We start from the raw sequence: 16962 nt of genomic DNA, 5'->3' as shown, positions 1-16962 counted from the left end.
CTGGCTATCACAGAAAACAGAGTACACAGAAGTTAAGTAATCTGTGTAGTCTATCTGTGAGCTTCAACACAGGATCTTAAAAAAGGAGATCCCTGTTGGCATATTCGAATTGCTGTTTAACAGAGATAGCAGAGGAGAATTCAAAACAAACTGTGGAAAATGGGAGTGAAAGTAGACTCTTGTGATTATGGAGAATATGAATCAAAATCATTGAAAAACAGCTCGACGAGCTTTCAAAAAACTAAACACAAAATACATCCATGTCTTTTGGCTGGAGTGTTCATTGAAGGTGACAGACAACATGACATGTTCTTTGTATGAAAAAAGAAACAGGTCATTACTCTGGAAAATGCTTATTTTTCTTTAATGCCAAGAGAAGGAAATTAATCCCATTTCATATCTGTTTAGTCAATATTTAACTAGTGTGTTAGCTTAACATAGAATTTAGAGTGCTAGATTGGAAATAGAGAGAAACCTCTCACAAAAACGTACCCGCACATCACAAGTTTTCTGGTTAAATTTTGATCAGCTACACTTTGTATTAACAAAGTATCAAAAGGCAGTGGAACCCAAGTCAGCTTTGTAATACCTGCTGAGCACCAAACAACACAAAGTGAAGCCATTTGAAGTCAAAGGGTCATTTTTTTTCTCAGTATGTGATAGAGATGTAAACCAAGTTTAAAATTGAGGTGAAATGGAGCTCAAAATCTTGATATGGAAAAAACACAATATGACAATCCATCTTTTGCTTTTTTAACTGCTGTATGTGGCAATATGAAACACTTGAAAGCGGATATGTCAGTATCATGATTTACATTACTGCAGGTTTATATCTGAATACAGGCGAGATACACGATCATCAGTGGATTGAGGCGCTGACAGAGAAACTTAAAGAAAGTGAGAATAGCTGCACATATGTTTTTCTATTTATTTAACTTCACATAAAAGTGGTATTGTTTGGCAATAAGATAATTAAGCAAATTTCCCCCAAATCCAAGTTATACTTGATAAATGTAGCAGCACATTGAACGTTAATTCGAGGTGAACACATCTGAATCAAATGTACACAAGAATGGAGAAGAGGGAACTTAATATTTTCTTTTATCACTTCAAGGATTAATATCAAATAATTTTACCAACCTGGACAAGCTAGAGTTATACAGTATATGGTAGTGTTGCTTCACATAATTTAGCACAAAAATAAACATGTAAAGAGTCAACATTTCTAATACTGGCATATTTCGACATACCAGGCTAACACATTACAGAAAACAACTCATTGGTAGTGTTAGTCAACGCTCTTTCTGTTTGAATAACAACGGACCACAAGGAGTGCAAAGAAAGCTTAAATACATTAATGTCAGATCCCTTCAACACCTTCAGTGAATCGCTAGGTTTTGTTTTTGGTTCAGCTTTTGGAGATGATAAAGAAACATGTTTGTTTTAAACAGCAGAACTCAAATCATCTCTGTTTGGTTCATCAGAGAAAAATCAAAACAACATTCAAAGACACAATGTGGAAGAGACGTATACACGACATGACTGGACACTACATTTGTGTCAGTTGTAGGCACACGAATCTGATAATTAAACTGTTACTTTCTAAACTATATTATGTTATTATAATTTATACACATCCTTTCCTGATGCTCTGGCACTTACTGTAGATTAAAGCACTTAATCTGAAATAATCTCCTCACTGTACAATACTAAATACATTAAGACAAGTGTGTGAGCAGGTTGTGTGTGTGTTATTGCTGTGTTTGTGCGGTGGTTTCTGTGTCGGGCCGGCTTTGTTGGCTCTGTATGTGGGAGATCTGCAGGATGGGCAGCAGCAGCTGAAATGCATTCTGGATGTAGTTTGTGCTGTTGGAGCCCTGCAGACAGAGAACCAGGAGAACAACATCATCATAATCATCATCGTCATCATCATTATCATCAACATCAGCATCATTTCAAGTTTAGACCATTTCAGATATTTTTAAGCACTGCGATCCAGATGAGTATTTACAAACATACAAAAAAATTTAAAAAAAAGACAAAAGCAGATTTTTTTTTAATGGCTCATTAATCCCTTGTGTTGTCTTGCACAAAGCCGAAGTAAAATAAGAAAAAGAGCACACATTTAATGTGCTAAAGTGTCTTTACTCACTAAAACATACAGTACAGGTGGCCAAACTTCACTTGGCACATGTATGAATGTGCTTTTTGAGGGAATGAATAAGAATAATTTTAATTTAAGGGAATATTTAAAGTCAAAACAGTTACTGTCAATATGTTGAGTTCAAGTTTTTGTACTAATGTTTATGAGGTGATATATGGAACATTCTGAATGTGAAACTCAATGTCCATACAAAATCTGGTGTAAAAATATGATTTTATGAGATACAGGGATGAAGAAGGTGAGACAGTCTTTGGGCTTTAATGTTTATTTTGGGGTGTATTCTACTTGGTTTATCTTCAACTTCTTATGCAAAATTGAAGGTATGTATTTTTTTAATGTCAGTGTACATATGTTTAAAATGACATGAAAAATGCATGATCATATATCATTTTGCATATTGATTATTTATATATATTGCACTTCAATTTGTATTGTCATTTTGTATGTAAGCAATAAATGTATATAATAATACATTTAATAAATGTACGTAAATCCGTCATGAACTTATATATTTGATAGTTAAATATGTCTATGATGAGTTTATTTTTTAACTACAGTAGATAAATATGTACGTACTAAAACAAAATTACATTTTAAATGTAAAGGTACTTGTTATACATCTTCTAGGACTAAGATAACTGGTAATTATGACAACAGATTTGTATAACATAAGAAAATAAACAGCTGTTGAGGTTTATGTCTACAGAAAAAAATCAATGAGTTATGAAGATGCGCTGGAATTATAAGTGTCTTTCTCAGATACTCAAAACATCATCGTCTTTCACATTCTTTTAATGCACTGTGTTGTCTATAATGTGTGAGGTTATTCTTATATAATCAACTTGCTCTCTTTTTTCAAATATTAAAAATGAATTCCCAATTTCAAGATTTAAACAAAGTATATGCAGTATATTTAAGTAAAAGTATTTAATACATTACCAAAAATGCTGAATGGTAAAAAAAAATTGAAAGGCACAAAGAAGTTATAAACAGAAATGAATTTTAAGGAGCTAAATTTACAATGCATACTGACTATTCTTTTCATAATTAATATTTTAGTCAGTAAAACTCTTGTCATATATTTCAGCATGTATTGCAAAATGGATATTCCTGAAGGCTCTGCTAAAAAGAGCTAAAATTCCCCTACGGGGTGCAGCGAAAGCTTTAGGCTAGAATGGAGGAGGCTTGGGTGGTGGAGAGTAAATTTTCCCAGCAGTAATGCAGTGTAATCAGTTGGTGTAGATTTTATGGGGGAAATGGCCATCATATCTAAATGGACCAGAGAATTAGCTGTGATTGGTTGAGTGGGGGGGGCAATGGTTCATTCAGCGAGCTGTCATGGCAGAAGGCTGCATGACTTGTGTGTCCTGCCTGAACTAACGCTAAGCTTCGTTTTATGTGTATTGCTTCCTTCAGCAAACTGGTCCCAAAGATTTTTTTTACACGAGTTGCAACCAGAAGCAGCACACATTAGTCTGAGACAGCTACACTGATAACTTGATCTATTGTCTGTGAATTTTAGACCATATAGTTTAAGGTAAAAATATGTTTCTTACCTCTAGCAGTACACTGTCTACCAGTGGAGTCAGCTCCTCTGCTTTTCTCTGACCCTGAGAGAGAAAGTGAGAGAGACGAGCAGCAGTGAGTGAAGATGTGACTGATTTGGGATCAATAGGGCAAAAAAACCCCAGAAAAACAACAGGATACAGCTTCACTGTCTCTATGCTGCCACTCTTCACAGCCACAGACCTTCACTTCATACCAAGAATGATCAAAACCCATTATAAAGAGGAACAACTGTAGAAAAGAGTTATTTGCCCTTGTTATTGTTGAATAACCAAGAGTTACTGGTGAAATCCTATTGAAACAATGTCTTTTAAAACCTTCTTTTAAGCCTGTTTTTCTCTGGTTTTTAAAACATTTAAAGGGGAAATTAAATAGTAATCAATCAAGAGGTAAAACAGCTGTTACAGCACAGACATGCTGAAGATTAGAGTTACTTTTTTATACCACAGGTAGAAACTCACAGGTAAATGTGTGCATTACACAGAAGAAGAAAATAGTACAAAATAAATAATTATAAAGCACATTTTACTTAAAAATGTTATTTCTACTCTTTTTTATGTATTCTTAGTAGCACACTGTGAGCTGAACAGCTCAGGGATGAGCTCAGACTCAGGGTGGGAAAGTCACAGAGTATTGAAGCAGATTAATACATTCCTGCTAAAGAACCTTTATGGGATTTGCTAACAGCAGGAAAAATATTACACAAGCCTTATCCTTTAACACCCCACTGTTGACACACAGACACCAACACAATCCCTCTCACCTACCCCAACAAGATGCAGCGTATCAGAGAACTTCCTGGCCAAACACTCCACCTCCTTACACATGGCACACGTTAACCTGGGGTAGAATGTACATTTTAGAACATTTTATTTCTCTTTTATATGAGCTGATCAATTACACACATATACACACACACCCACACACACACACACACACACCCACCTGGTGAGGATGTGAGCCTGGTCTCTGGCTGGTTTCTCCAGCTCCTGACCGTGGAGGATGAGCTCTGCCACCTTGTGGAGCTGCTCGATACTGCGGGCCGTCACTTCTGCCAGGCTTCCCACTGAGGATAGATAGACAGCCTGCAGAGAGGGAGATGAAAACACATGGAGTTTAAATAATAAAATTACATCAACGCTAATCAGTCTTTGACAGCAGGAGAACAGGGAGCTTTCATTCAAAAACTTCCTTGACCTCACCTCCACAGATCTGGGATCCTCCTCCTCTTTCTCCTTACTCTTCTCCTCTCCACCCTTCATCTCCTCCCCAATGCTAATCTCCTCCTTTTGCTCGTCTTTCTTCTCCTCCTCCTTTTCGCTCTCTCCAGGTGAGGCCTCTCCTCCCGGCAGGTCCTGTATCTTCCTGCCAACCGCCTCTGTGATGACAGGCTGTTCCACCTCGCTCACCCAATCATGGGCCCTCCTGCGAGCCTGGAGATGCATAATTACCACCATCAGCTCTGCTCTGTGAGAGATCGCCATCCTGATGTATGCTAATCAGATGCCTGCACACGATTATATGCTAATTTCTGTTCTCTATATGTGAAATTAAATATTCAGAAGGACTTCAAAGGTGGTAACTTTTATACTACTTATAAGACGGCAGCAGGAGGGAGCAGAGGAACAAGAGAGGGGGTGAGAAAAGGAACTGTGGAAAAGTCTAATTAGTGTAGGTCTATAGGAAGATTTTTTTGTGATTTGCTTCAAGGAGTTTTATGGGAAAAAGCTGATTTCAACTACTTAAAAAATGTAACTAACTTATCTGATTTATAGTTATCTAAATATTTCATGGATTCATCTAGTGAAAGTCTACTACTACTCACTACTGTGAATAAAAATAAAAATTATGCTCATATTTGGGTCAATCACTTGTAAAAAGGATGAAATAATAAGAAAGTACAGTAGTGTATCTAAGTTTTAGGCATATTTGGGCTGAAAATTGAGGCTGCAGTATGCATAGATTTGGTGAGTAATCTGCCCAAGGGCACCATCAGGCAGGAGGGATTGTTCTCTTGATGTCTTTGCATATTACCAGGGCCATGGGAAAATAATCTGTTAAAAAAAACCACAATGTCTACACCTTAAAGGCAGAGTAAGGGGTGGATGTGGCGAGTAAGCATGGCCTAGGCAACCATCCAGGCCAGTAGCAAGGCTGCCATGAACCCCTGGTCAAACTGTGGACGTCCCACGGGCCCAAAAACTGCCAGCGGTCTCCGGGTGTGTCACCAGCGGTAAAAATGGCTCAGACAAAAGAAAAGCAGTCGAGTGTGTGTGTTGACATGTGTCAAGCTTGACTCTGGACACCGCCCTCACCCCCCACCCTTCCACTCTGGCCCTGGGTTTGACACATTGAGCCCCATGATGAATCCTTAATGCCCTACATGTCTAAAACTTAAGCACATGGTTATGTGAAGCTAAACAAGAGAGACTAAGAAACACTGAAGAAATAACAAAAATCATCACCAATCAATTTTCTAACTAGATATCAAAATTTTTAAAAATCTAATTCCGTGTGTTACTGGGTTTTCTGGATAAAACAGCCTTTTTCTAACATTTTTAGTCGAGTATGGGTACGTGCATGTATGTGTGAGACTTACCTTGTTAAGTTTGTCTGGAGTTGCAGCAACATGAAGCTCAAACAGCAGCTCAGTAAGAACACTTACAAACTCCTCGCTGTCTGCTGCTAAGAGAAAAACCAGATTACACACGCATCCAGTTAGTGCACGTCAAACTACACAGCATTAAAGCCAGACATGCAAAAGCTTTACATTGAGAGATTTGCCACCCATGCACTGGTTTTCCCCATGCTGAGATCCTAGTTAGAAAATTCTTTGTTTTGTTTGGCAGAGATTTGCCACACTTTTCATTCTTATTTTCATGCCAAATTCATTGAAATTCAAGCACATAATTAAAAATCAGATGTTTTGTTTGAGGAAAAAATGCAGATTGAAAATCTTGATCTGGTAAATTGTTTTTGTAACTTTTGTTCTGAAGCAATGTGAACGTGTCAGAGGCCCCTGAACACCAACGCTGAATAAGGGACAGTCTGCTCTGAAAGTAAAACTTAACATCATATGGTGTCTCTTCAAATCAGAATTTTACTTTGGTAAAAAAAAAACAAAAAAAAAAAAAGAAAAAAATCCATTCTGTTATCCTTCACTGAGGATAGCAACATCTACAGTATGAGATGCCATTAATTTCTGATATTTGCTTGACTCTTACAAGTTTTTTTTAAATACATCAGTCTCCAAATAAAATACATTTTTTGGATATGATCTGGTTGTAAAAGAGTTCCTTGCATTCTGTGAGCACTATGGGCATTAGCCAAACAAGAGATGACAGATATGACTCTGAACATGATCCACAAACACAGTTGTCACAGGACATTTTTTCATATATTTTGTTTGTTGGTAAAGTTTATTTTCAAGCTAGCCAACTACCCACCCAGATAGTCCATTAGCTATTTGCTACATCATATTAGCTGAATAAGTTAGCTTACTCACTGAACTGTAGCTACTGTTATGACCTTGTTAGTTGGTGAAGGACGTTGCAAGCTAGCCACCCACAAAGACAAATTATATGCTAGTTAGCCTACTACCTAAAATGTAACTAATTTTTGAACCATGTTAGATGGGGAAATGAATTTAAAGCTAGCCAGCAACAACAACTGTACCCTGAGAATATTTCAGTTAGTAATAATGTTACTCAGCCAGCTAGCTAAAATGTTGTTAATCTAGAATCATGTTGTCTGAAGAAGTTTTCTGAAAGCTAGCCAACAGACATGGCCAATCCACCCCGAAACTTTTTAGCTGACAATAATGTTTTCAAGCCAGCTAGTTAAAATTAAGCTACGCTCTGTTGGTTATTATTACATTAGCTAAAACAATTTGAAATGTCAACTGAACAGAAAACTTTCTGTTATCACTCAAAACAGTTCTGTTACCTAGACTGACATCCATTCATATTAGCAGGTTGATGTAAGTCAACAGAACTGTCCTTAAAAATCACAGTCTGACATTTTTGACCCGAGTTTTCTAACCCAACATGGGATACTATTTATAACCAAGAGAAATATGGAAATTCCCCTTTTAAGCAGGCATCAATCTAGTCACATAATGCAGCCACTGATTAATAAATGATCACTTTAAATTGTCTTATATAAAAATTTAAAAGCTTAATTGTTACTTTAAAATGACCTCTGTTAGTGATCATCCAGTATCATAATTGATATCTCTCTGACAGAGTTTAAGCAGTAAAAGCAGAACAAAGTGAACTGATCCAGGGTCAGTGCTCGAGGACCTCCTCTACCTCCAGCAGGTCTGTTGGTTTGTGTCACTCACTCAGGGGGGTAGAACAGTGTAATTGGGAACTTAGATCACCGTTATCCTTTGTCTCTCCTTCTTGGTCTCCTTTTTCATCTTCATTTCCTTCTTTCTCTTCCTCTCGCTTAATGAAGATATCTTTGATGAAAATTAGCTCCTTCTTTACCTCGTCTTGTTCTTCTTCTGCCAGGGAGGAAAGAAAAGCCTGGACCTAAGATGAACAGAGTTTAAGAATTTATTATGACTATTCTACATTGGGAATTTTGGAAAATGCATGTTTCTTTTTCCTGACACTTGTGGCTCACCTTGCCCTCACTCTCATTGGACAGGATCTCCAGGGCCTCAAGGTGTGACAGACCCTGGTAGTCGTCAAACAGTATACTGTAGTGAGCTGTGGGTTCACTTATTGGATGGTTACCCAGACGTGCACGCTCCTTTTCCTTTGCTTCCTTTAACATCTAAAACCAATCATATGAAAACACAGATCTAACACAGCTACAATATTCACAAGAAGAGAAAGAGCATGGATTATCACTTGAATCTCAAAAAGACTGACAGGAGGAAACTGATGGTTTTAACTTGAGTATGATTGTGTGTGCTTGCGCCTGCCTGACTCAGTGATGCAGTTTTCTGCATCAGGGTTTTGGTCTTCTTGAAGCCTGGGTCACTCTCTGCGAGAACATTCATGGTCTTCTTTCCAATGAACTCCAACGCATCCAAACCTCCACTGATCACAGACTTACCCTTGGCGAAAGAAAAGACGGTAACTACGCAGAAAGACTAGGAAAATTACAAGAAACTGATGATTCATGTAAAGAAGATGCTTTAAAAAATGATTTATTATGATTTATTAAGTCAACTCTACAATATATGAAGGCAACAATATAAAACTCATAGTAACAAATACAAAACGAAATATTTTGACCTTCTTATGTAAGAACTAAAAACATCTGCATTTAATCCAGATTTATACGAAAATGAGAATCAATGGTGTGTTTTGCCCCACTCTTACAGCCACAAACACAGTGATTTCTGGTGGTTTTACTCTTTTTCCTCATCTAAAATTAGTTTCCTTCATTTTTTTTGTGCGATCATCTGTAGCATCAACATGAACAAGAGAGAGTATACTGTACTGCCTCTGCACACAAAGGTTGGGTAGTAATACGGTCTCCTGTGTAGAAACATCTGCTGTGTAAAGATGCATGTTTATAATAATAAATGCTTTAAGAGTGTATTTCTGCTTGAAGATGCTGTAAAATTGATGACAGAGCCCCTGTAAATGACTTTAGACAAATTTGTCTAATAAGACATAATCTAAAAAGCATTCACAGATGCCCTCATAGTCATGCATTAAAGTCTCTGTAAAGTGAAATCAAAACTTTGTGTCTAAACACACTAGATATGTTAGAATAAGGTTGCTGTAAACATGTGAAAACACAGAGATCTATATGTGACTGAATTTTTTTAATTATAAACTGTAGAAAGTTGTTCACCTCTTTCCTGGCTTGGTTTTATCTGAGCAGGGCAATAATCTGAACCCATGACATCACCAATCTTGATATGGAATTACCCCCACCCTACCCAATGCCCCAACAATATAAAATCTCAGAGCAGTTCATCTCAGTACAGTCTGTTGTTAGGCAATCTCACTGTCTTCACTGAAAGTTGACAGCCAGCTACATGCTGTTTTTGATCACTGTGAGGCCAATTTCCTAAATCTATTAGCCACAGTGGCCTACGGGTCATTAAAAGCATCATAACAGAGAGATTTGTACCAGAAAAGAGTAAATTTAATCCCCAACTTCTGTCTCTCTGCTGTGGCACAAAGCAAGGCAGCTGCGCTCTATTCAGAAGCATTTATTTTCATTTTCTTACTCTCATGAGTGGGAGTGGCTCCAACTCTTTCAACTTATACACCACCCTAGAGCAGACTTTATTGCCTCCTTTTTCATGATTTTGAAGCTTAATTTTATAAATTTAGAGATGTTTTTTGTGACGGAAATTTAGCCTTGTGGTTTATAACACAGTGGTCTGTCATACTATAAACCTAAAATAAAGATTTTTTTTTTTTTTTTTACCACTTTATAGGGAGTTTAAAAAATGACATTGCAGTTTGGCATCACACTATGGCACTGGGTTATTGTCTTCTTTAAATCAGATTCTAAACATGTCACTTGTACAGCTCATAGTAATGCAATTTACAGTAATGCACACTTCTTTCTGGAGCCCATGGATACCAGCACAAACATACTGGGCATAGTCAAGTGTCCATGGAGCACACAGTAACAAAACAAAGCCATAGTGATCAAGCAGCAAATAGTAAATAGTTAGAACCTACACTGCCTGATTCAAAGCACACAACACGTTATTTCATGTATCAGATCCTGTTTCATAACAATTTTAAATTATTATTTGTAAACACTGCAACTATAAATGAGTTCTAGCACCCCTGCAGTAAACTCTAAATGTCATTTTTGTGTTTTTGAGAGTTTGTATGAGAGGCATTTTCTAAAAGGATTGAATGAAACAAGCACAGAGGCTTGCACTCTGCTCGTGCTCTGCACGGGAGTGTTATGCTTGGTCTGACCTGCTTCTTGTATAGTGTGATTTTTAACCACATGATTGTTATTTCATAAAATATAGAAGGATTTTTTTTAAGTTTGGATTCTGTCTAATCCAACTGCATACTGTCTAGAGCTGACCAGCAGGTGTTTGTTGATATGAGCACTGCTTTTTCCCCCTCCATACCCTGCTTTTTCATAATAAAGAAGCCAACAAATGAAAAGACTTTTATGTGCAGACTATGGGCTAACTCCTCATCGTAATTCACCAAAAGGAAAGCAACTAAAGCAATGTTAATTTTATTGGTATTATCAAGCTTATTTCTAGTATTCTGAGAATGTTCAGTTAAACCATGATTAAACTAAGAGAGCTGAGACAGGGAAATAAGTGATGAAGAAAAAGATGGCTGAGAATGAATTCAAATATCTACATTTTTCAAATGAAGTTGCAGCTGAGACAGATATATTTCTATATCTAAAGGGAACATTATATAACATTTAGGTTTTATTTCTGTAGATGGAGGCAGAAACAGTGGAGAGAGACTGGAGAATGATGTGGGAAAGGAGGCACTAGTTGATTTTGAACTGGGCTGCCTGCCTGAGACAACAGCTTCTGTACACAGGGTGTGCAGACATAACCACTGAGCAACCGGCACTGCAGTCTAAAACATTTTAATAGTCACAGACTTCAGCCTTACTGAAGCATCAAACATGCATCAAAAGGCAGAAAAAGCCAAAGAAGCAACAGCTCACAACAAGGGAAAAGTCACAATTTCTAAACCTTGCAGGTATACATTGTAAGTAAGTGAGTCTACATTGGCAGATTGTTGTTCCATCATTGGGCAGCGTGGTGAGATTGATAGTTTTTGTGTGTTTCTGTTCTTGTGTGTTTGTGTTCACTCACTGTATTCTGCACAGCGTTTGTGATGGTGGAGAAGACGCCCCTGCCAGGAGCTGCAGCGCTGCCAGATGACTCTGCAGAGCTGGACAGGTCAGTGTCTCCACTCTCTCCTCCTTTTCCTTCTTCTATCTTCTTCTGTGCTCCTTCTTCCTCCTCCTCCTCTTGGGCCTCCTCTCCGACTGAGGCCCTGTGGAGACGCAGAGCCTCCCCTGCCTTCACTTTCACCGAGGTCAAGCTCTGACCTGCAAACAGACACAGGAAGTTCAGCACTTATGAGATCAGGAGGGGCAGTGTGAGACAGAGGGAATGGACAGGTGAGTAAATATTTGGTGTAAGATGGTAATATGAACATAAGGCTCACCCACTGAGGAGGTGGCACTACTTAGGAGTGATTTCCCCCATGAACCCCAGCCTCCCCAACTTTTGTCCTTCTCCTGAAGCAACCTCTACATAAAAACATAACAGTCCTGGTTAGGAAACATGAAGTTTGTCTTACTTATTTACAATAGTTCAGACATTAAAATGCAGAGTTGTACATATTTCATAAATCACTGTATGTCATCTGCTGCAAATAAGGTAAATAGCGCCACAAACCTCTTCATTTTCCTCTGTGTCTGCCTCCAGACTCACTGGTTGGTCACATTCAACCACCTGACTCTCAGCGGCAGCCTCTGGTTGGTCAGTTGGACCCTCTGTGGCTTTAGTCTCAGCTGCTGTGTCCTCTGTTTTTGTCTCCTCAGTGGACTGGGTGAGACGCTCAGAGTTCAGAACAGACTGCAGAGGGGCCTCGGGGGGAGTGAGGGATGCTGGGATGTCCTGAGAGGAGGCAGGGTCAGTGGGAGAAGGGTGGGCAGGAGGAGGTGTGATGTCGACAGAGGGGTCCATGTCGGAGCATTCGGCTTGAGACATGGTGATCTGATGGAGAGAACATCTTTGATTTTAGTTATGCAAGAGCAAATCAGCGCTTATAAACACTTCCAAGTTAAACTAATGATGATAAAAAAGATGTTATGATTTTGACATGTAACTAATCCCCATGTGTGACTGTTGTATATAATGACTTCTAAATCGTGCATATTGTCTTAAATGAAATCTTAAAAATGCTGATCATTTCCTGAGCCAACCTTAATCCTTCTATTGTCACATTTAGATGATTTTTTTTACTAGCAAATGATCACTTTTTATCCAGAGATTGTTTGATATTTTATTTTTTGAATAATGACTTGATTGATTCAGAGACAAAAAACAATCACAGGTCTCTGAACCAGTTAAATAATCAACAGATCATGAGAGCTAATTCTTAACTTTGAAATCACTAAATGTCTTCCTTTCTTCTAAATGTAAAAACAGTCGACCAAATGCTTTGACCCTAACAAACAGCACATAGTTCACACATTGAAGACATGCAGATCTATAAATCAGTTCAGTTGGTTTGCAAACATCTACTTTTTAAACAGCACATTTACATTGCACCATGCATGTTTGCCTTTTATTCCAAAGTTCTTAGTTAGTTCTTCTTAGGCAATCTCTTAATGTATCTAAAAAAGGGTTTGTGATTTATTTACTTGAAAACTATGATGTAATCAGCTTCAATAAATATTTTGAGTATTCTAAACTTGTTCGGTTTTATAGTGTATGCAACCAATACTGGATAATTACTAGTGACTATTTTTTCTTTTACAGGAATCATAATACACTGTCGAGACTGTGAATGTATTAGTGCAGTCTAGACAGTGTGCAGGAGTTTGCTGGTTAATTATTTTGGACCATCAGTCTTCTCCTACACTGTTAAACTTAACAAGTTGAACATAGTCGATGATTGAGTATTGCTTCTTTGAAACTACAAATGTATTCTATTAAGTCTGAAAAATAGAGCTGAAATAGCTACTTTGGATTTTTAAGTTAACACAACTCAGTCTTTGAACAGCCTCCTTCTGTTTGGTCTTATGGGGTAAGACATTTATTTTTGTTGTCACTGTATCAAAAAAAGTAGCATTTTGGTTACAGTTTCCCTCAAATCATAGCAGAGTTAAAGTTCTGATATTGTGACATTCCTACTATTTGAAATGATAGCGGTACTTTATGACCTCTAAATAGCACAGAAAGTGAATAGATAAATTCAGCTTCAAACATTATTTTACATTCTAGAAATCAACATTCACTAAAATGTAAAATCTGAGTCCATTACACTGTACAAGGTGAACGGTTGTAAAACTAGTTGCGCTGCCGTTAACTTAGTTATAATTTGTGAATTTGTGTAAAAAAAAAATCCACTGCTTGTTACCAATTAAAACATTTTAAAGTAGGCTCACATTTTTGTTTTCTTTGAAGGCAGCATTTTTTTGTCACATTTTACTTGAAATATTTCTAAAAATGTGCATAATTTCTGTATAAGTTGACTTCTGCTTTTTTCAGAGGACATAGCCCACCTCTTTTAAACAAGCATTAGAGCATTGATACAATTGTTGCCAAAATGAGCTTGTAATTTGTAGGCATGGGAAATTTTGTGATCAGTTTTAGCTCAAATCATCTACTCCTGTACTATGGTCAAATATTACCCTCTAGTGGTCAGATGCTGTGCATGCATCCACATCCCAAAGGTCACAACAATGTTTTCTATAAGTTTGTTTGGGGCTTTATCCTATAAGCAAGACGTCATTAAGCTTAACGCTATCCCTGGCAAAATTCACAAGAGGTACATTTCTCCACAGCAAAAACAGTAAGAGAAAAAATAAGGCACAGCAAGTATATTGTGTCGCGTTAAATATTTTTTAAATTTAGAGTTGTTATGATTAAATGTAGCATCTAATCCATAAATTTTAAATACTGTATTATCAATTATATCTTGTAACAGCTCATAGATTTGCAATTTGTCGTACAATCTTGTTAAATTCAACTGATGACAACACACTATCACATGAGCCCTGCACGTATGTCAAAGCCTATATCCCCTTTTTAACATTTCCTGACAACATTACACTGACACCATGCAGAGCAAGTTAAACATCCTCTCAATAAGACCTCTGTTGTATTTGAGAGCCAAAATGACAGTCAAGCCATTATTTAGGCAGGATTGCTATCCTCCACACGACCCAAACTAATTTTCATCAATGCAGCGATTTCATTAAAGTAAAGCACAAGTTTGTTATACGAGCATATTTGTGTCTGTTTCTGTTGTTTTTGGGTAAAAGGACAGTTAAAAGCTTAAAGAGATGCTTGTTTTTATCAAAGTGACAGCGCAGCTCACCCGTTTGGTACCAGCCAGTAGCTCCTCTTCCGCCCCGCCACGTCGGCAGGCCGGTAGGTGGCTGAACCAAAGAGTGGGAATAGACAAGATGAGTCACTGCACCGGAGATAGCTCTTTTGTGCTTGTCTGTAAATATATCCTTTTTACTATGTCTGATAACAGAAGCATATTCGCAGACTGCATTGACAGAAGGGCTTCACTGCTCAGGTCTGTTGGGGGCAAGCAGAGGGCAATGCTACACAGAGCACCAGTCTCACTGAAAGGAATAAAACCTACAGTATATAACAAATGTTTCCACAATCAAAACGCAAGTGCAATCAAGTCTACTACTACACTGGCGTCCATACACAGTGCTCAGAAGTTATTTCTTAGAAAAATGAACTTCTGCTGCTCATTGTGTCATTGGTTGTTTTTGGATCTTCATAAATGTGACTGAATGTACGAAAATATAAAACTCTGTATGAGTTTAATTTCTAGGAAAGCACCGCAACTGGCAAACAATTCGGTGAAATAGTATCAGTCATTTGTATATGTGTTACAGCTTATTAGCCATTAAACTACGTCACTGCCAAAATCATAAACTCGTTTAGTTTTTGCTGTATATCAGCCTTAAAAAAAATCTGTCTATTTAACATAATCAGAAAAAAAGGTATTTAATTGCCTAAAGTATTTGTGCCATATTTGCACAAAAGCTGATGTAATTAATTCTAGAAAAATAGATAAACTAAATCCTCTTTGACATCTGTTTGTTGAATTTTCTGAAAAGAGGATTTAGACTATATGCTAACTGTGCATGTGTTAAAAATATTTTTATCCACCACATCTACACATAACTGTGGAAGCCTATTTCAGCTAGTAAAAAAAAACATTGGAAAAGTACAATAATAATAATTTAAAAAAAAAAGTTAAGTAATAATCAGGAGATACTAAGTCATTAGGAGATAGTAAAGTATCTCATTATTATGACTTGGTATCTCATTATTATGAGATAGTATCTTATAATTAATACTTAGGCTTAATATTTTGACTTATTATGACTTAATACCTTTTTTTAATTATTATCATTTCACTTTTCCTATTTTTTTTTTTTTAACTGGCGGAAATGGGCTTCCATAGATGATAACTGCAGTCGACTTCCCAAACCACAACACGGATGGGTCTGGATATTTGTTTGTCGCCCAACATATTTGACAATTGACAGTCTTAATATCTAACTTGTGGGGATTAACCTGGCCGAATATTAAAAATGAGACGATTTCTTAATAAATTTCCTTTGGGACCAAACGGGGAGGCATACGTCGGGGAAGTAAAAACAAATTTAGGATTTTGGATAAAGTTTGTGCTTATTTTGAGAGATCACGGGGATGTTTATGGCTGGTTTTCCGCTCTTCCTGTTTACAACTTCTGAGCCAAAAAATCAAAACAAGCCCTGAAATTATAGCATTAGACAGTTAGATTTAAGTTAATTTCTAAATCTCTTCAAGTTTGATATACAGCGAAGAAAAAAAAAGAAAAAAGAATATTTGTATCATGTTTAAATAGCTGGATTATTACGAGACAATAAAATGTGCCAAACAGATAGATATCTTAACTTTTAATAGCATAACTGGTGAATCAAAAACAAGACTGTCATCAAGGTGATGAAAACATCGGAGACTGTGGGAGGCTTTAAAACAAAGACGGAAGTGGGCATCAGCGAACCATCTCACTCCCCCTCGATACTCATGTCTACTTGTTTTATGTTATAGCGCGGTTGAAATGCGCCTTGAAAATCCTACAAGCAAGTCTTAAAATGTTTTTTGGAAGAAAATTATTTCATCAAAGATAACGATATGCCACATATAAAGATTTATATTGTATTTTAGACGCACGACACCGCATCGCGGCTCGTTGGTCTAGGGGTATGATTCTCGCTTAGGGTGCGAGAGGTCCCGGGTTCAAATCCCGGACGAGCCCTCCTTTTTTTATTACTCTCAAAATCACAGGATACTTAAGAGTTGTCTTAACAGCGTAACCTTGCAAAGCAGATGGATACTCCCGTTTCCTTATTTTTCACTGGCGAATCCATCTGGCGTGTCAGGTTACGAACAGTATGTTTCACAACTAAAATATGCTTTTTATACATTTTCTTATGAATTCGAGAAAAGTTTATGGTTTTATTCAATATGAGTAGACAAACCAGCCACACACATGCAAAAT

The 16962-nt window shown here is 37.3% G+C and overlaps 1 protein-coding gene and 1 non-coding gene across 5 annotated transcripts; one reads left to right on the top strand and one right to left on the bottom strand.

The window, feature by feature from the left end:
• Positions 1 to 364: 364 nt before the first annotated feature.
• On the bottom strand, positions 365 to 14814 carry fam114a1 (family with sequence similarity 114 member A1). 4 transcript variants are annotated; one of them, XM_041786391.1, is made up of 13 exons: positions 14764 to 14814; positions 12111 to 12431; positions 11878 to 11962; positions 11520 to 11758; positions 8664 to 8798; positions 8360 to 8512; positions 8073 to 8265; positions 6330 to 6415; positions 4933 to 5163; positions 4676 to 4815; positions 4498 to 4570; positions 3721 to 3774; positions 365 to 1877 (listed from the first exon to the last, which is right to left on the bottom strand). In XM_041786391.1, exons 2-13 carry the CDS (start codon positions 12423 to 12425, stop codon positions 1752 to 1754), a joined length of 1830 nt encoding a protein of 609 aa, XP_041642325.1. In that variant the 5' UTR covers positions 12426 to 12431; positions 14764 to 14814; the 3' UTR covers positions 365 to 1751. The 4 variants fall into 4 exon arrangements, with proteins under 4 accessions (XP_041642325.1, XP_041642326.1, XP_041642327.1 ...); XM_041786392.1 differs by having other exon boundaries at positions 6330 to 6412; XM_041786393.1 differs by having other exon boundaries at positions 8112 to 8265.
• Positions 14815 to 16647: 1833 nt separating this feature from the next.
• On the top strand, positions 16648 to 16719 carry trnap-agg. The gene has a single exon. It is a non-coding gene; the product is annotated as a tRNA-Pro (tRNA).
• The last annotated feature ends 243 nt before the right edge of the window (positions 16720 to 16962 follow it).

The sequence above is a fragment of the Cheilinus undulatus genome, linkage group 4, assembly GCF_018320785.1.
Source record: "Cheilinus undulatus linkage group 4, ASM1832078v1, whole genome shotgun sequence".
NCBI classification, from domain to species: Eukaryota; Metazoa; Chordata; class Actinopteri; order Labriformes; family Labridae; genus Cheilinus; species Cheilinus undulatus.
This window is presented reverse-complemented; position numbering and strand designations above follow the sequence as displayed.